Source organism: Nerophis lumbriciformis, linkage group LG39, assembly GCF_033978685.3.
Source record: "Nerophis lumbriciformis linkage group LG39, RoL_Nlum_v2.1, whole genome shotgun sequence".
Taxonomy (NCBI): domain Eukaryota; kingdom Metazoa; phylum Chordata; class Actinopteri; order Syngnathiformes; family Syngnathidae; genus Nerophis; species Nerophis lumbriciformis.
The window spans coordinates 18,500,727-18,522,896 of record NC_084586.2 but is presented as its reverse complement, the minus strand read 5'-3'; the positions used below and the strand labels follow the sequence as shown (position 1 = coordinate 18,522,896).

Genomic DNA, 22,170 nt, shown 5'->3' with positions numbered 1-22,170 from the left:
CCGAAAAATGCGACTTATACATGTTTTTTTTCCCTTCTTTATTATGCATTTTCGGCCGGTGCGACTTATACTCCGGAGGGACTTATACTCCGAAAAATACGGTAACTGTAATATTGCTGTTGTTAGCATAAAAGCATAGTACTGTTAGCGTTCTTTTTTGTTTTTTAAGCTCATTTTGCTCATATTTTTGGTTCCAAAAAAGTGCAGTTTTTCTCGTCTTTTCAAGTAAGCAGCAGACCTTGCTAACATTGAAAAATAATTTATTTCAGAAATGTACTGTGATCATATATTCACTCTTCTGCACGGTTAGCATGTTGTGGCGTACAATGACAATCACCCCACAGGAAACAAATTCTAATGCAACACAAAGTAAGAAAAGGAAACCAAAAAACAAAATTGCATGACATCTTTTGAAGGACACGAACTAGGCAAATACCATCGAGTCGTACACGGCGAGTGGGCGTGGCTAAGCCTCCGTGGGCGTTACTTCAGGCCGATTTCGATAAAAAACACACACACAGTGAAGTATAAAGCTTAGGAAGTGTGCTACCACACACACACACACACACACATATATAAAGCAATGGACGACGGAAATACAGCTTGATTAACGGCCATGGCACCTTTGTGTCCCGACGATCCCGCGGCTAAACTACCCTACTTGCTGACGGGACGCCGTGAAAACCTGTAGAAACATCCAGAAGGTGTTTGAGAGCCGTTAAAAAAATCCAGTAAAAGTCCGCAGCGATCTTCTGGATCAATGTCAAAGGCATCGCTTGAACTTTGTTGATATACACTTCCTCGTATTGTCCAGAGTCAAGGCGTGCTCGAGACGCAGCGTCAGGTGGTAGCGTCCAGAGCACTTTTCTGTCCGTGTTGCTATTTATAGTCCCTTTATGCCGAGTGTGCGTGGACTAGTCCACTACATACTGTAAATATAATATATGTCATATATTATATACAGGTATATGTGTCTATTCAAGGATTCTTGTGACTTTTGTACAGCATACAAAGATAGTACCACTTTGAAGGTGTGCAAACTTTAAAAATAAGGAGCAAATAAGTCATGCAAACAAAGTGAAAATGCCAACAAAAAGGGTGTGTCGGTGTCTTCGGGTGGCACACTTGCACGCTAAAGTGTTGCACAAAGTCTTGTTGAGAAATCAGGAAATGAAAACCAAGCGCAAATCACATGATCAGCCAGAAATTTCCTTAGTCCTTATTTTTCTTTTGGGTGGGGGGACGTCATTCTCACACAAAAGAGGAGAAGCCAGCGATGGGGGCGCGCGATCCGGGGGCCAGGCTGCTGGGCGGCCTGTAGAGGGCGCTGTGCTGGCTGGGGGGGTTCTGCTGCGACGGGGTAGGAGTCCGGCTGCCTTTAGGCCTGAAGAGGCTGTCTTGGCCCTGGGGCTGGGCCTGGGGCTGTCCCTGGGCCTGCTGCTGCTGCTGCTGCTGGGGCTGGGGGCTGGGCGAGCTGAGCTGGGGCGGCAGAGGCGGCAGCGGGGGCAGCGGCGGCGGGGCGCCGTGCTCCGTCTCGCCCGACTCGGACTCGGCGTAGCTGTAGGCCTGCGCTCGGGATATGCCCTTCTGCTGGCGGCGCCACGAGTTGTAGTAGGTGGGGTCGCTGATGTAGTGGTTGACGAAGGAGTGGGTCTTCTGGCGGTTGGGGTCCACCTCGTACTCGTTGTCGCTGCCCTGTGAGAGAAGCGTTTAATTGGGCCGTTAGCGCCACAGTGCGGTGATGGTTAGCGACGCTAAGGCATACTTGCCAACCTTGAGACCTCCGAATTCAGGAGAGGGGGGTTGAGGTGGGCGGGGCCGGGGTCGGGGTTAAGGGGGAGGAGTATATTTATAGCTAGAATTCACTGAAATTCAAGTATTTCTCATATATATATATATATATTCATACCTGCCAACTACTCCGGTTTTCCCGTAATTAGTACGGTTTTCATCAACCTATTCCGGGTTACGGTTGCAGTGATAAAAAATACGGTTTTTCATTAATTAAAAAAAATAATTATTTTTTTTAAGTTTTATTCACGAAATTGCGTAACAACAATGACAATCGACACTGCTTCCCGTAACTTCCTATCGAGCCATTCCGAATGCCATGCGCGAGGCTATTTATAGCACCGCTGCCAAGCACGAGGCACCAGTTGCCATTGTTTCCAAACGAGCGAACGATCATGGAATCAGCCGGAGAAAAATCGCAAACGAGTCTTAAACCGAAAAGAAAACTGCAGTCATTCCGTGAAGAATATTCAAAAGCCTATCCGGGAATAATTATCCGTTCCAAAAAGGGTGAAAACTACGCGAATTGCACCTTGTGCAGACAAGATTTTTCGATCGGACACGGAGGAATTAGCCATGTAAAAGACCACGTTGGGACAAAAGAACACAAGTCTAATGCCGTTGCTAGCGATACAAGTGGAAAACTTTCAACGTTTTTCGGATTTTAGCCACAAAAAGGTAATGACACCAATGTTATCTATTGGAATTGTTTAGTACTGTTATACTGTTAAAAGTGTTTATACTATTTATGCTTTCAAGTCCAAGTTGAAGAAATCTTGTTAAATGTTGACAGCATAACTACCAAAATACAGAAGTATGTCCTTAATATTTTTGCAGTGCTATTTCTGTTGAAAAGTTAAAATGATTACATTAGAGATGTGATGTGCCACTTTTCAAGTGTCTGATGGCTTAAATTAATTTTCATTCATTTTTCATATTTTGAATTCTTTTGAAAGGCTTACAAAAAAACTACATTTGAATTGTAATTCCATGCTATTGACAGGACTATTAATTTTAATGAAGTTAGCTTACCATGTTTACAGTATGATAATTGTGATAGAAATGTGAATTTTAGGCACAGAATATTTTTTACAATTGAACAAGGCAGTAGATTATACAAGCTTGGACAGAAAGTTAATAATGACACCAATTTTTTTTTTAATGGAATTGTTTAGTACTGTTTTACCATTTGTTTACTGTAAAAGTTGTTTATACTGTTTATACTTTCAATTAACAAATTAAAGTCTTGTGAAAGGTTGACAGGATAACTGGCATTAACTGTCAAAATAATTTCAAACTATTGAAGTTAGCTTACAGAATAAACATGTCAATCAACCCATATGATTTTTGCTGTAATATTTTTGTTTTGAAAAGTCACTGTGACTGATAGAAAAGTGATGGTTTTAGCAACAATTTAACCTGTCTGAATGCAATCAATCATATATATATATATATATATATATATTAGAGCTGCAACTAACGATTAATTTGATAATCGATTAATCTGTCGATTATTACTTCGATTAATCGATTAATAATCGGATAAAAGAGACAAACTACATTTCTATCCTTTCCAGTATTTTATTGAAAAAAACCCAGCATACTGGCGCCATGTTCTTTCAATTTGCCAAATAAAACAAGGAAAATGTTACAAAAATGCACACTTTTGACACCCCTGCTATAGATAATAAAAAATTAAATCTGATAAATGCTGCTGCGGGCACAATTTGTTTTGTTTTCAACCTTCTTAACCCTGAACGTACATTGAAAATACACGCAACCCTAACTCAAAATGCCGGACATTTGAGGCATTTAAGAAACTCCGCCCTGACAGCTCCGCAAAAGAGGACATGTCCGGTGAAAAGAGGACGTATGGTCAGTCTATCGTAGCCCGTTAGCTGCTAGCATGCTAGCAGCAACCGGGCTAGGTCCTGACCATACGTCCTCTTTTGTTTACACAGCGTGCAGTACGCTACTTAATATGTCCGTGTGGAAACTCGTTCGGTACACTTCCGCACCGAAACGGTTCGATACAAATACACGTACCGTTACACCCCTATTATTTTGATTATTGTTTCTCAGCTGTTTGTAAATGTTGCAGTTTATAAATAAAGGTTAAAAAAGAAAAAAAAAAAAGAACGTAGCCTCTGCGCATGCGCATAGCATAGATCCAACGAATCGATGACTAAATTAATCGCCAACTATTTTTATAATCGATTTTAATCGATTAGTTGTTGCAGCCCTAATATATATATATATATATATATATATATATATATATATATATATATATATACACCGTATTTTTCGGAGTATAAGTCGCACCGGCCTAAAATGCATAATAAAGAAGGAAAAAAACATTTATAAGTCGCACTAGACTAGGGGTCGGCAACCCGCGGCTCTAGAGCCGCATGCAACTCTTTAGCGCCGCCCTAGTGGCTCTCTGGAGCTTTTTTAAAAATGTATGAAAAATGGCAAAATATGAGGGGAAAAAAATATTTTTTTGTTTTAATATGGTTTCTGTAGGAGGACAAACATGACACCAGCCTCCCTAATTGTTACAAAGCACACTGTTTATATCAAACATGCTTCACTGATTCGAGTATTTGGCGAGCGCCGTTTTGTCCTACTAATTTTGGCGGTCCTTGAACTCACCCTAGTTTGTTTACATGTACAACTTTCTCCGACTTTCTAGGACGTGTTTTATGCCACTTCTTTTTCTGTCTCATTTTGTCCACCAAACCTTTAACGTTGTGCATGAAAGGTGAGTTTTGTTGATGTTATTGACTTGTGTGGAGTGCTAATCAGACATATTTGGTCACTGCATGACTGCAATTTAATCGACGCTAACATGCTATTTAGGCTAGCTATATGTACATATTGCAACATTATGCCTCATTTGTAGCTATATTTGAGCTCATTTAGTTTCCTTTAAGTCCTCTTAATTCAATGTATATCTCATGACACACTATCTGTATGTAATATGGCTTTTAATTTTTTGCGGCTCCAGACAGATTTGTTTTTGTATTTTTGGTCCAATATGGCTCTTTCAACATTTTGGGTTGCCGACCCCTGCACTAGAGTATAATTCGCATTTTTGGGGAACATTTATTTGATAAAAGCCAACACCAAGAATAGACATTTGAAAGGCAATTTAAAATAAATAAAGAATAGTGAACAACAGGCTGAATAAGTGTACGTTATATGAGGCATAAATAACCAACTGGTATGTTAACGTAACATATTATGGTAAGAGTCATTCAAATAACTATAACATATAGAACATGCTATACGTTTACCAAACAATCTGTCACTCCTAATCGCTAAATCCCATGAAATCTTATACGTCTAGTCTCTTACGTGAATGAGCTAAATAATATTATTTGATATTTTACGGTAATGTGTTAATCATTTCGCACATAAGTCGCTCCTGAGTATAAGTCGCACCCCCGGCCAAACTATGAAAAAAACTGCGACTTATAGTCAGAAAAATACGGTATATATATATATATATATATATATATATATATATATATATACTGTATATTACCAAATAAACGCCCTTGGGCAAATAACCGACCATGTCCTAATAGCCGCCCGGGGTCTGACCCCATTTTGTCAATTAACCGCCTCTTCCTAATAACCGCCTATGTCCAAATAGCCGCCCATGGTCTGTTATTTGCATAATTTAGATTAAAATGCTACTGGGGTTGCGTTTGCTGCAGTATTATTGTTTTGATGGTTTTATAGAGTACATAATTTTATTTTTCCTGTATGCTGCTTTATTTATAACTTGGAGTACTGTAGCCTTTATTTTATTTAAGTGACAGTATTATTATTCTGTTTTGATGGTGGGTTTTATACTTGGGTACTTGGTACCATAATTGTATTTTTCACGGTAGGCTGCTTTATTTAAAAAGTTAATTTATTTTTAGTATTGGTATTCTATTTGACAATTGTTGCACTACTGCCATGTTGAGGCCTTGTTGATCTCTTGTCTTTTGATAGCCTACCTCATGTTGATCTCTTGTTGTTTGTATGTTTACAATAGCTTTTACATTTAAAGTTTTTTGTACGAAAAAAAAATACTGGACAGTAACCATTGTAACCAAATAATGGCCTGGTGCAGGCTGGTGCAAAACTAAATAAAAGCCTTGTGCAAATAACCGCCTGCTTCTTTTAAACGCCTGTCTCCAAAATCGATTTTGTGAAATAAACGCCCGGGCTACTATTTGGTAATATACGGTATACATTTTTTTTAATTTATTTATTTTTATTTTTTTTTATATATAATTATTTATTTATTTCAGTGTTCATTTATTTACACATATACACACACATAAAAGTCTGATCTACAAAATGTGCAGGCAGCATACCCCTTCCCCTTCGAGCTGTCCTGGATGAACTGAAATTATTTTTTCCAATCATTTTGGAACTTGCAAGCGTACTTCTTCTTCTTACTCGTCGTCACCACGTCTTTGATCTTCTGCTTCGTCTCTGTTATGTTTTTGGACATTACTACTTGCCGTAGTTTTGAAGCAACGCATGATGGGGATCTGGATGTTGTGTGTCAGTCTATTAAGGTGCCGGCTGAAATAAACACACGCTGAGAAATAGCTCCGTGCCTGCCTACTTTATGGGTTATAGATAAACCTATGGATAACGGAGACATATATAATAGTCTCCTTTTCAGGTGAGAGAGGACGCTAAAGGCAGTGCCTTTAAGGCACGCCCCCAATATTGTTGTCCGGGTGGAAATCGGGAGAAATTCGGGAGAATGGTTTTCAGGAGGGGCACTGAAATTCAGGAGTCTCCCGGGAAAATCGGGAGGGTTGGCAAGTATGCGCTAAGGCTAAGGATGAAGATGAATTATTTTGGGCCCCTGGAACCAAACACACATGCACACTGAGAGCACACATCACCAGCAACCACGGGAGATGATCAAAGCATGATTTGTTCAAATGGATGAAGCGTGCGTCCCGGAAAAAAAACACACAAGATGGCGAACAAGTCAACGTATCGTCCAACACCCAGGACCACCACCTTTGTACCCTCAGACTAAAACAGGTCAGTGGACCACATGGGAAAGTCTTTGGATGAGAATGAGCAACAGAAACCGGGTTGGCTACAAACATGTAAAGAAGAAACAAGCAGGCAGCCATGGGAACCTCACCAAATGTAGTGGAAGTGTATGTAGGCCACCTGTTCCGTATGAAAACACCAGCGCCTCCTATGGGTGAACAGAACATCACAGCATGAGTCAAGCTTCAACTTCCCCCTGTTAGCCCAGAGCTGGGCAAATGTTTTGACTCGGGGGCCACATTGAGAGAAAAAAGTGTCTGGGGGCCAATGTGTATGTGTGTATAAATGATATATACAGTCGTGGTCAAAAGTTTACATACACTTGTAAAGAACATCATGTCATGGCTGTCTTGAGTTTCCAATCATTTCTACAACTCTTATTTTTTTGTGATGTAGTGATTGGAGCACATACTTGTTGGTCAAAAAAAACATTCATGAAGTTTGCTTCTTTTATGAATTTATTATGGGTCTACTGAAAATGTGAGCAAATATGCTGGGTCAAAAGTATACATACAGCCAGTGTTGGGACTAACGCGTTACAAAGTAACGCGTTACTGTAACGCCGTTAGTTTCGGCGGTAACTAGTAATCTAACGCGTTATTTTTTATATTCAGTAACTCAGTTACCGTTACTACATGATGCGTTACTGCGTTATTTTACGTTATTTTTCATGGAGTATCGGATAGAAACAGAAGATCTGAGTGTGTTTTATTGCAGCGGTGGAAAAGAAAAGGCGTGCTTTGTGTGGGTGGGGGCGGGGGAGACTACCATACCGCAGTTGAGGAGCGCAAGGGAGACGTTCCTCCAGGGCCTATGTACGTCTTCGGGGCTAACAACCTTCACTTTACCCGGCAGTGGGTCTTTACAGCTGAGGGTGAATGACAAGACGGGCGGTTTGTTGCAACTTTGTGACTTTATTGGACGCAGCCATCCACCAAGATAGAGCACCTGCACGCACTCACTGTCGCCGCTCGCTCACCTCTCTCGACCACTCACTCACTGACGTCACTCACCTCACACGCTGTCATATCTTAAAGGGCCACACACACACACACACACACACACACACACACGACTCCCATAACAACTAACAAGACATCATGGCAAAGCCAGAAGTCGAGTTTTTTTAACATGGAGACATTCTCAATACTTTTCTTTTGTCGAGCACAAAGAAAATAACATTTTAGTTAAATGTAAGTTGTGTCTTGGATCAAAGATCCTATCTACTTAAAGTTAAAGTTAAAGTGCCATTATGTTGCAGCTATTTAAAATAGTTTTGTCAATTTGTTCTGGCCTGAAATGAATTGGCCCTTTGAAACATATCTTTGTCTTTGTGTGTTGTATGTAGAGCACATTGCTTTCTGAGTTGAGTGATGCAAATGCATGTCAAGTTGATCAACACATTGTATTATTCTTCAGTGCAATAACAGTACTGAAATGAAGGCTAAAAGGGCATTAATGGGAGCCTTAAAAAAAAGGGAAAAAAAGAAGTAACTAAATAGTTACTTTTCACAGTAACGCATTACTTTTTGGTGTAAGTAACTGAGTTAGTAACTGAGTTACTTTTGAAATAAAGTAACTAATAACTGTAACTAGTTACTGGTTTTCAGTAACCAACCCAACACTGCATACAGCAATGTTAATATTTGCTTGCATGTCCCTTGGCAAGTTTCACTGCAATAAGGCGCTTTTGGTAGCCATCCTCAAGCTTCTGGCAAGCTTCTGGTTGAGTTGTTGACCACTCCTCTTGACAAAATTGGTGCAGTTCAGCTAAATTTGTTGCTTTTCTGACATGGACTTGTTTCTTCAGCATTGTCCACACGTTTAAGTCAGGACTCTGGGAAGGCCATTCTAAAACTTTCATTCTAGCCTGATTTAGCCATTCCTTTACCACTTTTGATGTGTGTTTGGGGTCATTGTCCTGTTGAAACACCCAACTGCGCCCAAGACCAAACCTCCGGGTGTCATGTCTGTGTAATCATGTTTTGTTTTAAGTCATGTTTTGTTTAGTTTCTGGCTTTTCACTCCCTTGTCTTGTTTGCATGATTACCCATTAGTTTCACCTGTTCCACGTTTGGACTCATTGTGCACTCTTGTTTGTCACCATAGCAACCATTAGTTTTCGCCTGTCACGTCACGCACCTGTTTCACGTCTTGAGTCACGCACCTGTTTTCGTTAATCATGTCTGTAGTATTTAAGTTCATTGTTTTTCAGTTTGTCTTGCTGACGACATCACCACATTTATGCTCTGTCCATGCCTGTTACTTCTTTCCATGTCAATTCCTCAAGCAACTATTTCTGTCCAAGCCAAGTAAGTTTTTGTTCCATGTTTATAGTCTTTTTGGTTTCATAGTTTGTTCTCCGCCATTGTGCGTGTTTTTTGTTTGTACTTTTTTGCTATAGTTTTTTGGTTTCATAGTTTATTCTCCGCCTTTGTGCGCGCTTTTTGTTTATTCCTTTTTTTTGATAAATATAAATAAATCATGTACCTTCATTCCCGTCTCGCCCGTGCCAACTTTCCGTTGCATCCCGGAAAAGCAAACACCCAGGACCAAGTCATGACACCGGGCTGATGATTTTAGCTTTTCCTGAAGAATTTGGAGGTACTCCTCCTTTTTCATTGTCCCATTTACTCTCTGTAAAGCACCAGTTCCATTGGCAGCAAAACAGGCCCAGAGCATAATACTACCACCACCGTGCTTGACAGTAGGGATGGTGTTCCTGGGATTAAAGGTCTCACTTTTTCTTCTCCAAACATATTGCTGGGTATTTTGGCCAAACAGCTCAATTTTTGTTTCATCTGACCACAGAACTTTCCTCCAGAAGGTCTTATCTTTGTCCAAAAATTTAGCTGTTTTGACCCATAATAAATTCATAAAAAAATTAAAAAATTCATGAATGTTTTTTGTGACCAACAAGTATGTGCTCCAATCACTCCATCACAAATAAATAAGAGTTGTAGAAATGATTGGAAACTCAAGACAGCCATGACATTATGTTCTTTACAAGTGTACGTAAACTTTTGACCACGACTGGAGTAAGTAAGTAAGTAAATGTTATTTTCACAGATAAAATCACAAAGCGCTGTACAAAACATAGGTGGAGTAAAACAGCAATTCAATGAAAACAACAACATCATAAAAAGGATACAAAGTGGATTAAAAATGATTGTTAAAAGGTGCATTAACTAAAAGCTTTACTAAAAAGAAAATATTTCAAATGTTTCTTAAAAGTGTCAACACAGTCAAGATCACAGGGGGACTGGTGCAAGTTGCTCCAGAGTCTGGGAGCTATAGCCTGGAATGCCAGGTCTCCACGGGTTTTAAAATGAGTTTTTGGGGATCTGTGGAAGACCCTGGCCTGAAGACTCTGAAGAGTAGGGGCATAACAAGTCAATTATGTACTGAGGGGCCCCACCATGCAACGCACGGAATGTCAGGACTAAAATGTTAAACTCAATGAGGAATTTAACGGGAAGCCAATGAAGACTGGATCAAATGGGGTGGTATGGGCTGGTCTGGGTGCACCGGTCTAAAGACTGGCAGCTGCATTTTGTACCGTCTGAAGTCTCTTTAGCGTTGACTTGTTGAAAAGAGTGAAGAGAGAATTGCAATAGTCAATGCAAGACGAAATGAACGCGTGAATGATCATTTCCAGATCCAATTTTGACAGCAAATTTCTCACTTTAGAAGTATTTCTGAGGTGATAAAAACAGTTTTTGGTCAGTTGACGACAGAGACCCTCCAAAGACTTGGACTGACCCAACACAAGCACAAGGTTTCAATCAATCAATCAATGTTTATTTATATAGCCCTAAATCACAAGTGTCTCAAAGGGCTGCACAAGCCACAACGACATCCTCGGCTCAGATCCCACATCAGGGCAAGAAAAAACTCAACCCAATGGGATAACAATGAGAAACCTTGGATTGGACCGGCGCGATGAACCTCGAGTGGATCTAGCACAATATTGTGAGAGTCCAGTCCATAGTGGATCTAACACAGTGGTTTTTAACCTTGTTGGAGGTATTGAACCCCACCAGTTTCATATGTGCATTCAACGAACCCTTCTTTAGTGAAAAATAAAATGTTTTTTTTTTTCAAATTCAAGAAAAAGTTGTATGTTTTTGGTAACACTTTAGTATGGGGAACATATTATAAGTAACACAGACTTAATTTAGAGTTTTTCAGACACTAGGGGAACATATTCTAAGTAACAAAGACTTCATTTTGTCATGTCTGTGTAATCATGTTTTGTTTTAGTCATGTTTTTAGTTATTGGACTCTTTAGTTTCTGGCTTTTCACTCCCTTGTCTTGTTTCCATGATTACCCTTTAGTTTCACCTGTTCCACGTTTGGACTCATTGTGCACTCTTGTTTGTCACCATAGCAACCCATTAGTTTTCACCTGTCACGTCACGCACCTGTTTCACGTTTTGAGTCACACACCTGTTTTCGTTAATCATGTCTGTAGTATTTAAGTTCAGTGTTTTCAGTTTGTCTTTCTGGTGACATCCCCGCATTTATACTCTCCACACACTTATGACCCTTGCTGCGCTTTTTCATGCCGTTTTTGTCCATGCCAAGTAAGTTTTGTTTATTATTGCCACAGTTAGTGTTTTTTGTTGTTCATAGTTTTTGCCTTTGTGCAAGTATTTGGTTTCATAGTTTGTTCTCCGCCATTGTGCGCGCCTTTTGTTTACTTCCTTTTTTTGTAGTTTAAATAAAAATGTACTCACATTCCCGTCTCGCCCGAGCCAACTTTCCGTTGCATCCCGGAAAAGCAAACACCCAGGACCAAGTCTTGACACATTTAGAGTTATTTGGTTAGGGTTAGCGTTAGAGGGTTAGGGCCAGGGTTAGAGGGTTAGGGTTATAATAAGGCCATGCCGAATAAGGCATTAATAAGTACTTAATAATGACTAGTTAAGAGCCAATATGTTACTAATTTGCATGTTAATAAACAACTAATTAATGGTGAATATATTCCCCATACTAAAGTGTTACCATGTTTTTTTTACTGGTGCTCAAAATGAACCGTGCATGAACATCACCTTGTTCAAACAACAAAACCAACACAGTGCATAAACTCACAACAAATGACACACCTGCAAATCAGTCTGACTTCTGCTGTTGTCGTATCTGTATTACGCCGATAGGGAGAAGTTTTTATTTACACGTTGAGTCGGGTGTGTTTTGACCTCCGCCGAACCCCTGAGGCCGACTCACCGAACCCCTAGGGTTCCATCAAACCCAGGTTAAGAACCACTGATCTAACATAATAGTGAGAGTCCAGTCCATAGTGGATCTAACATAATAGTGTGAGAGTCCAGTCCATAGTGGATCTAACACAATAGTGAGAGTGCAGTCCATAGTGGATCTAACATAATAGTGTGAGAGTCCAGTCCATAGTGGATATAACATAATAGTGTGAGAGTCCAGTCCATAGTGGATCTAAGATAATAGTGAGAGTCCAGTCCATAGTGGATCTAACATAATAGTGAGAGTCCAGTCCATAGTGGATCTAACACAATAGTGAGAGTGCAGTCCATAGTGGATCTAAGATAATAGTGAGAGTCCAGTCCATAGTGGATCTAACATAATAGTGAGAGTCCAGTCCATAGTGGATCTAACATAATAGTGTGAGAGTCCAGTCCATAGTGGATCTAACATAATAGTGTGAGAGTCCAGTCCATAGTTGATCTAACATAATAGTGAGAGTCCAGTCCATAGTGGATCTAACATAATAGTGAGAGTCCAGTCCATAGTGGATCTAACATAATAGTGTGAGAGTCCAGTCCATAGTGGATCTAACATAATAGTGTGAGAGTCCAGTCCATAGTGGATCTAACATAATAGTGTGAGAGTCCAGTCCATAGTGGATCTAACATAATATTGTGAGAGTCCAGTTCATAGTGAATCTAACATAATAGTGTGAGAGTCCAGTCCATAGTGGATCTAACACAATAGTGAGAGTGCAGTCCATAGTGGATCTAACATAATAGTGTGAGAGTCCAGTCCATAGTGGATCTAACATAATAGTGTGAGAGTCCAGTCCATAGTGGATCTAACATAATAGTGAGAGTCCAGTCCATAGTGGATCTAACATAATAGTGAGAGTCCAGTCCATAGTGGATCTAACATAATAGTGTGAGAGTCCAGTCCATAGTGGATCTAACATAATAGTGTGAGAGTCCAGTCCATAGTAGATCTAACATAATAGTGAGAGTCCAGTCCATAGTGGATCTAACATAATAGTGAGAGTCCAGTCCATAGTGGATCTAACATAATAGTGTGAGAGTCCAGTCCATAGTGGATCTAACATAATAGTGTGAGAGTCCAGTCCATAGTGGATCTAACATAATAGTGAGAGTGCAGTCCACAGTGGATCTAACATAATAGTGAGAGTGCAGTCCATAGTGGATCTAACACAATAGTGAGAGTGCAGACTTTAGTGGGGCCAGCAGGAGATCATCTTGAGCGGAGACAGGTCAGCAGCAACATGGATGACGCATCCATCGTTAGCAGTAGATCATTAGTCATTTTTGCGAGGGCTGTCTCCGTAGAGTGATTTGCCCTGAAACCGGATTAAAAGTGTTCACAGAGATTGTTAGATGCTAAGTGTTAATTTAGCTGCCGTGCAACTATTTTTTCGAGGATTTTCGAAATAAACGGAAGCCAATAGTTTACCATGAGGTCAGAATCGAGGTTAGGTCTTTTGAGCAGAGGATGAATAACCGCTTTTTTGAATGCTAGAGCAACAGTGCCAGAGGAAAGCGATACATTTATAATATTTAGCACTGATGGTCCTAATATTACAGACATTTCTTTGATAAGTTTCCCAGGAAGTGGGTCAAGTAAACATGTTGTTTGTTTTATCCCACTTACACGCCGTAGGAGTTCCTCTAATGTTATTTCATCAAAAAGAGAGAGACTATTTTGGAGGGCAACATCCGTCTTGTATAAACATTCCTATCTGTGTTAATAGAACCCAGTTGTAGCTGGTGTGATAAGTCAGCAACATTTTTAATTCTATTTACTTAAATCGATTTTGGTTTCCATTCAGGCCTCGTTTGAAGGAAGGAATTAATCGAAATGTTGGGGTGGATAGTCGCCATTGTTATGTCAAGAACGCTCGGCGTGGATCCCTCGATGGGATGGAGGCCACTCAAGTCTTCAACAAAGTGTCATGTAAGTACTACAAGACTCTGTCTTCACTGTTGTAATGCACATAGTTTGTTTTGGAATGTTGCCAATTTGCTCACGTGTTCAAAGATGAAATAGCAGAATGTCATGTCAGAATGAGGCCGAACACAACATGGTGATTGTTTTCTTTGGACTAAAACCCTAACCTCATCCCGAGTTCTAACCAAACCCCATCCTGAAGCAAAACCTGAACCTAGCAGACCCTAACTTTAGCAATAACCACAAACTATCAAAAAAAAAAACCAACCCCTAACCTCAACCACACACCCAAATCAAAACCCTGACCTCAAACGCCTACCCAAAACCCTAAATACTGACAAGGGTCGTCCCAGTCAGCATTTTTGTATCTGCATCAATACATGCTAAAGTATCTGAGCACAACATCCATATCTTAGCTTTGCATCTTATTGACTGCCTGCACGACATCAAAGTCTGGCTTTCAGCTAACTTCCTGAGCCTAAATGAAGACAAAACAGAAGTTATGTTGTTCCGTCCAAGTCGCTCTCCCTCCCCCAACGTTGACCTCGGCACTCTGACCCCGTATCTCAGCGACTGTGTCACAAACCTGGGGGTAAAGTTCGACTCAGATTTTAAATTCGAAAAACAAATCAGCAGCGTCGTACAAAAAAGCTTTTATCAATTACGCCAAATAGCGAAAGTGAAACCGCTTCTATCTCGACTGCCCTGTATGTTGGCATTAGCCAGGCCTCCCTCGCCCGCCTGCAGCTTGTGCAGAACTCTGCTGCTCGTCTGCTAACACAGACTCGCAGACGTGAGCACATCACCCCTATTTTAGCGTCCCTTCACTGGCTCCCTGTGCGTTATCGAATCAATTTTAAACTCCTTTTATTTGTTTTTAAATGTCTAAACAACCTCGCGCCAACCTATCTCTCCGACCTCCTTCGGCCTTACCGCCCCATCCTTAAGATCAGCCGATCAGCTGCTGTTGACGGTCCCTGACACAAGGCTGAAGCTTAGAGGTGACAGAGCTTTCGCCGTTGCTGCTCCCAAGCTCTGGAATGACCTACCTCTGAGTGTTAGACAAGCCTCCTCTCTTCCTGTTTTTAAATCTCTCTTAAAAACATACTTTTATTCCATGGCTGAGTGATATCCATCCTGCAATGGCGCCCCATAATACACCTGCTGTGAACCTGTTTTTATGTTTTTATTTATTCTATTTTATTTATTTATTTTTTATCGTGTTCTGTTTGTGTTGTGTTGTGTTTGCTCAGTACTCGTTTTATCTTTTAACCTGTCTATTGTACAGCACTTTGGCTACCCCTGTGGTAAATTTTAAATGTGCTTTATAAATAAAGTTGATTTGATTTGATTTGATTTGCGTTATTGGTAATATAGCATATTTTACATCATTTTGCCCGAAGTTAAGCATTTTTAGTATAAAAATGGTTCAACTTAAAATACCAATATTACAGGAGTAGTGGCTCAGGCTCAGGCAGCATTACGGACATTAGCATGCTCACTTTTTCAGCCGATTGATTGATTGAAACTTTTATTAGTAGATTGCACAGTACAGTACATATTCCGTACAATTGACCACTAAATGGTAACACCCCAATAAGTTTTTCAACTTGTTAAAGTCGGGGTCCATGTAATCAATTCATGGTACAAATATATAGTATCATCATAATACAGTCATCACACAAGTTAATCATCAGAGTATATACATTGAATTATTTACATTATTTACAATCCGGGGGGTGGGATGAGGAGGGTTTGGTTGATATCAGCACTTCAGTCATCAACAATTGCATCATCAGAGAAATGGACATTGAAACAGTGTAGGTCTGACTTGGTAGGATATGTACAGCGAGCAGAGAACATAGTGAGTTCAGATAGCATAAGAACAAGTATATACATTAGAAATACATTTGATTATTTACAATCCGGGGAGGTGGGATGTGGAAGGGGTAGGGTGTTAGTCAATGGTTGAAGTTGCCTGGAGGTGTTGTTTTTAGTGCGGTTTTGAAGGAGGATAGAGATGCACTTTCTTTTACACCTGTTGGGAGTGCATTCCATATTGATGTGGCATGGAAGGAGAATGAGTTAAGACATTTGTTGGATCGGAATCTGGGTTTAACGTGGTTTGTGGAGCTCCCCCTGGTATTGTGGTTATGGCGGTCATTTACGTTATGGAAGTAGTTTGACAGCTAAACAACTCAGAGTCATATGACTTGGCACTTGACACATGCTAAGTGTTAGTATGCTAACCTTTTGGCCAATTTTTCCAGCCAAAGACCTCCGAGTCATATACATTGCTACTTGACACATGCTAACTGTTAACCATGAATGATTAACGTGGACCCCGACTTAAACAAGTTGAAAAACTTATTGGGGTGTTACCATTTAGTGGTCAATTGTACGGAATATGTACTGTACTGTGCAATCTACTAATAAAAGTTTCAATCAATCAATCAACGCGCTGACATTAGCATGCTAACTTTTTTGAGCTAATTTTGTAGCCTAACACCACGGAGTCACGTAACTCAGTACGCGATGCCTAGCATTCCAACATTAGCATGCTAACTCTTTTAGCTTGCATACGCGTCATAGTCACATGACTTTGTACTTGACACATTCTAACTGTTACATACCTGCCAACTACTCCGGTTTTCCCGTAATTAGTACGGTTTTCATCAACCGGGGTTACGGTTGCAGTGATAAAAAATACGGTTTTTCATTAATTAAAAAAAATATTTTTTTTTAAAGTTTTATTCACGAAATCGCGTAACAACAATGACAATCGACACTGCTTCCCGTAACTTCCTATCGAGCCATTCCGAATGCCATGCGCGAGGCTATTTATAGCACCGCTGCCAAGCACGAGGCACCAGTTGCCATTGTTTCCAAACGAGCGAACGATCATGGAATCAGCCGGAGAAAAATGGCAAACGAGTCTTAAACCGAAAAGAAAACTGCAGTCATTCCGTGAAGAATATTCAAAAGCCTATCCGGGAATAATTATCCGTTCCAAAAAGGGTGAAAACTACGCGAATTGCACCTTGTGCAGACAAGATTTTTCGATCGGACACGGAGGAATTAGCCATGTAAAAGACCACGTTGGGACAAAAAAACACAAGTCTAATGCCGTTGCTAGCGATACAAGTGGAAAACTTTCAACGTTTTTCGGATTTTAGCCACAAAAAGGTAATGACACCAATGTTATCTATTGGAATTGTTTAGTACTGTTATACTGTTAAAAGTGTTTGTACTATTTATGCTTTCAAGTCCAAGTTGAAGAAATCTTGTTAAATGTTGACAGCATAACTACCAAAATACAGAAGTATGTCCTTAATATTTTTGCAGTGCTATTTCTGTTGAAAAGTTCAAATGATTACATTAGAGATGTGATGTGCCACTTTTCAAGTGTCTGATGGCTTAAATAAATTTTCATTCATTTTTCATATTTTGAATTCTTTTGAAAGGCTTACAAAAAACTACATTTGAATTGTAATTCCATGCTATTGACAGGACTATTAATTTTAATGAAGTTAGCTTACCATGTTTACAGTATGATAATTGTGATAGAAAAGTGAATTTTAGGCACAGAATATTTTTTACAATTGAACAAGGCAGTAGATTATACAAGCTTGGACAGAAAGTTAATAATGACACCAATTTTTTTTTAATGGAATTGTTTAGTACTGTTTTACCATTTGTTTACTGTAAAAAGTGTTTATACTGTTTATACTTTCAATTAACAAATTGAAGTCTTGTGAAAGGTTGACAGGATAACTGGCATTCACTGTCAAAATAATTTCAAACTATTGAAGTTAGCTTACAGAATAAACATGTCAATCAACCCATATGATTTTTGCTGTAATATTTTTGTTTTGAAAAGTCACTGTGACTGATAGAAAAGTGATGGTTTTAGCAACATTTTAACCTGTCTGAATGCTAATAATCATTTTGCGTCGGGGGGCGAAGCCTGAACCCCCCACCAGGACTTTGTCCTGGACCTACCGGGGCCTGCGGCCCCTGGACCCTGGCTACTAGGTTTTTCTGATTTCAAAAGTTGGCAGGTATGCTGTTAGCATGCTAACGCTAGCAGTCCCATGCAATTTCTCCCAACATTGCTTATTCTAGTTTTTTTGTGTGTAATATTCTATTGTCTTTAGAATGTGTTACGGGCCAATAGAAAATAAGCTGCGGGCCGCACTTTGGACACCCCTGAACTAAAACCTTACCTTAGCCAACCTAGCTTCTAACCCTATCCAATCCAATCCAATCCACTTTATTTATATAGCACATTTAAACAACAAGAATGTTTCCAAAGTGCTGCACAGCCATGTCAAAAACAATATTAAAAACAATATTATGCTCCACCAATGACTGAGTAAAAACAAAAAATAAATAAATATAAAACTAATATAAAAACAATATGAAAATAAATATGATTAAAAACGATTTTAAAGGGTAAAACCAGTTAAAACAGTAAATAGAAATCAACATTTCAAGGACAACAGAGGACAGAAGACCACACAACTCACGTAATAATAACTGGGATTTATAACTGGGATTTATATAGCGCTTTTCTAAGTACCCAAAGTCGCTTTACATGTAGAACCCATCAATCATTCACACCTGGTGGTGGTAAGCTAGTTTCATAGCCACAGCTGCCCTGGGGTAGACTGACGGAAGCGTGGCTGCAATTTGCGCCAACGGTTCCTCCGACCACCACCTATCATTCATCATTCAATTCACCGGTGTGAGTGGCACCGGGGGCAAAGGGTGAAGTGTCCCGCCCAAGGACACAACGGCAGCGATTTCTGGATGGTAAGAGGCGGGGAGCGAACCTGCAACCCTCAGGTTTCTGGCACGGTTGCTCTACCCACTACTCAATGCCGCCCCAACACGTAGTGTTAAAAGCCAAAGAATAAAAGTGGGTCTTAAGACGAGACTTAAAACAGTCCACTGTGGAAGCAGTTTGAACATGGAGGGGCAGAGTGTTCCAGAGCTTAGGGCCAACCACATAGAAGGCCCTGTCTCCCCTGGTTTTAAGTCTCGTCTTGGACACCACGAGCAGGAGCTGGCTCTCGGACCTCAGAGCGCGCGCAGGAGTGTCAATTTGGATGAGGTCCGATATATCCTGAGGTGCCAGCTTTAAAAACAAACAGCAAGGTTTTAAAATCAATTCTAAAATGAACAGGGAGCCAGTGCAAACTCTCAAGAATTGGGGTTATATGCTGGCGTCTCCTGGCCCCTGTTAAAAGTCGTGCTGCCGCGTTCTGGACTAACTGCAACCGGGAGAGAGCTTTTTGGCTAATGCCAGCATAAAGTGCATTGCAGTAGTCCAGGCCACTTGAAATAAAAGCATGCACGACTTGTTCAAAAAGGTTAAAAGATAAAAACGGTTTTACCTTTACTAAAAAACGAAGATGATAAAAACACGATTTTAAAACGCCATTGACTTGTTTGTCAAGTTTAAAATGGCTGTCTATAGTGACGCCAAGGCTGGTGACTTTGGAACGCACATAAATTTGCAATGGTCCCAAGTCTGTGAGGGCCGGACCAAAAACTGAAATTTCCGTTTTTCCCTCATTCATTATTAAAAAATTCTGGGCTAACCAAGCCTTGACGTGGCATAGACAGTTGAGAAGGGGTGTCGGGGGGCCGTGGCCTTTTGAAATTGGCATATAAATTTGGCAGTCATCTGCATAAAAGTGATAGAACACTCCATGTTTCTTAAAAATATCTCCAAGAGGGAGAATGTATAAGGAAAACAGGATGGGGCCTAAAATAGATCCCTGGGGGACACCACAGTAAAGCGGAGCAGAAGAAGAGGTGGCGTCCCCCAGCCTCTCTGACAGGTAAGATCTGAACCATTCTAATGCAGTCCCCCTGACATCCACACAGTCTCTCAGGCGCTCTAAAAGAATTGTCAAAGGCAGCTGTAAGATCTAAAAGCACTAAAATGGCAGAGCTGCCAGAATCAGACATTAAAAGCAAGTCATTAAAAACCTTTAAAAGTGCAGATTCAATACTGTGCAAAGCTTTGTATCCAGACTGAAATGGATCTAAAGTGCTATTTTCATCTAAAAAAGGCTGCAGTTGTGTCAAAACACATTTCTCCAAAATTTTGGACAAAAAAGGTAATTTGGAAATGGGCCGATAATTTGACAAACTTGTAGGATCAAGACCTGTTTTTTTAATCAAAGGCTCAACAACAGCTCTTTTACAAAAAGAGGGGACACAGTTGATGATGTCCCTAACAGACAAGTCAATAGTGTCCCAGATTTCTTTAAAAAAGCGAGGGGGGACTGGGTCTGTGGGACAGGACCAGGGTTTTAGCTTGTCGACTATTCCTGTAAGCTCAGGCATGGACACAGGCTCAAACTGACTAAACACAGCCGAGCGCTGAGTGGCCACATTAAAACTCAATGGAGAACGAGAAAGACTTGCCCGAATAGAAGCAACCTTGTCGTTAAAAAAGTTTCAATTGTCATCTCCAGTAACTTGTCATCACTTGTCATCTACACCCGATTTACCGAAAACACTAACAACTAGGGTTGTACGGTATACTGGTACTACTATAGTACCGTGATACTCATGAATCATATCCGGTACTATAAGTATTGGTCCCCCCGTCCTTGTGACATTGCTGGTTTTACAAGTAGAGGAGCATGTTCGGCAGCGCACACACACACAGAGTACTTACAAGCAAACAGTGTGTAGACAGAAAAGGGAGAATTGACACATTTTGGTGTAAAAAGTAAAGATAAACACTGAAACGAGGTTCTTTAAGACATGATTAGCTAGTTAGCGGCTAATGTCCATCCGCAGTCTGCAGTGTTTTAGCTACTTCTAAATCACTAATCCTTGTCTCTGTGGCGACAAAGTAAGTTTCTTACAAGTAGCATTATCACTGCAGGACGAGGAATAGCTAAACATGTTCACTACACACCGTAGGAGGATACAATAGCTCACCGGCGTCACAATGTAAACAAACGCTGTGGGTGGATCTACACCTGACATCCACTGTAATGATACCAAGTACAAAAGTGTAGTCGATACAACTATGATTACATCGGTATTTTTTAGCATCACAATTTTTTTTTAGCATTTTTGTTTAAAAAAAATTCATATTATGTTTATAAAGTCAGTAAATACGTCCCTGGACACATGAGGACTTTGAATATGACCAATGTATGATCCTGTAACTACTTGGTATCGGATCCATACCTAAATGTGTGGTATCATCCACAACTAATGTAAAGTATCAAAGAAGAGAAGAATAAGTGATTATTACATTTTAACAGAAGTGTAGATAGAACATGTTAAAACATAAAGTAAGCAGATATTAACAGTAAATGAACAAGTAGATTAATAATCCATTTTTACAGTTTGTCCCTCATAATGTTGACAAAATAATAGGTAGACAAATGACACAATATGTTACTGCATAGACTAATTAGGAGTCTTTGTTTGTTTACTTACTACTAAAAGACAAGTTGTCTAGTATGTTCACTATTTTATTTAAGGACTAAATTGCAATAGTAAACATATGTTTCATGTACTCTAACATTTTTTGTTCAAATAAAGACAATAATGCCATTTTTGTGGTCGCCTTTATTTAGAAAAGTACCAAAAAGTATGGAAATACATTTTGGTACCTATACCAAAAAATAAAATGGTATCTGGACAACCCTAATAACCACCAACCCTAACAGAAACCTTATTAACCCAACGTATCCCTAACCCTGAACAAATAAACCAAACACCCCGTGGTCCTTGGAGTTAAACCTTGGCTGGAATGATCTAGTTATCTTCTGGCAAAGTATGTACACAGATGAAGTCTTGTCTCCGCTGCAGTTTGGTACGTTTCAGTGGTCTCCCCCCCCCCGTCCCATCCCAAAACAGCCGAGTGGGGTCAGTCCTTTGTCCTGCACTTATGGATTATTGCAGCGACTCAGGGGGGGTTTTGAGTGGAAAGTGGGGGTCGTCGCACAAGCAAAACAGTACTTTTGAGATTAAAACATCAGTAGACTGAAATATTTAAAAAGGAGCTTCAGTTATATTCCTTCAACCAAACAGGTTTAATCAAGGTTTTGTCGAGCAGGGTGAAAGCTTTTT

General features: G+C 40.0%; 1 protein-coding gene across 1 annotated transcript in view; it reads right to left on the bottom strand.

The window, feature by feature from the left end:
* Positions 1-200: 200 nt before the first annotated feature.
* sdk2b (sidekick cell adhesion molecule 2b) overlaps positions 201-22,170 on the bottom strand; it is a 920,539-nt gene continuing 898,569 nt past the window's right edge. Inside the window, exons 44-45 of the mRNA XM_061931841.1 lie at positions 6,965-7,021; positions 201-1,695 (exon numbers count right to left, since the gene is read on the bottom strand). Coding sequence (XP_061787825.1) covers positions 1,252-1,695; positions 6,965-7,021 — 501 coding nt within the window. The 3' untranslated portion in view covers positions 201-1,251. The remainder of the gene's footprint in view (positions 1,696-6,964; positions 7,022-22,170) is intronic.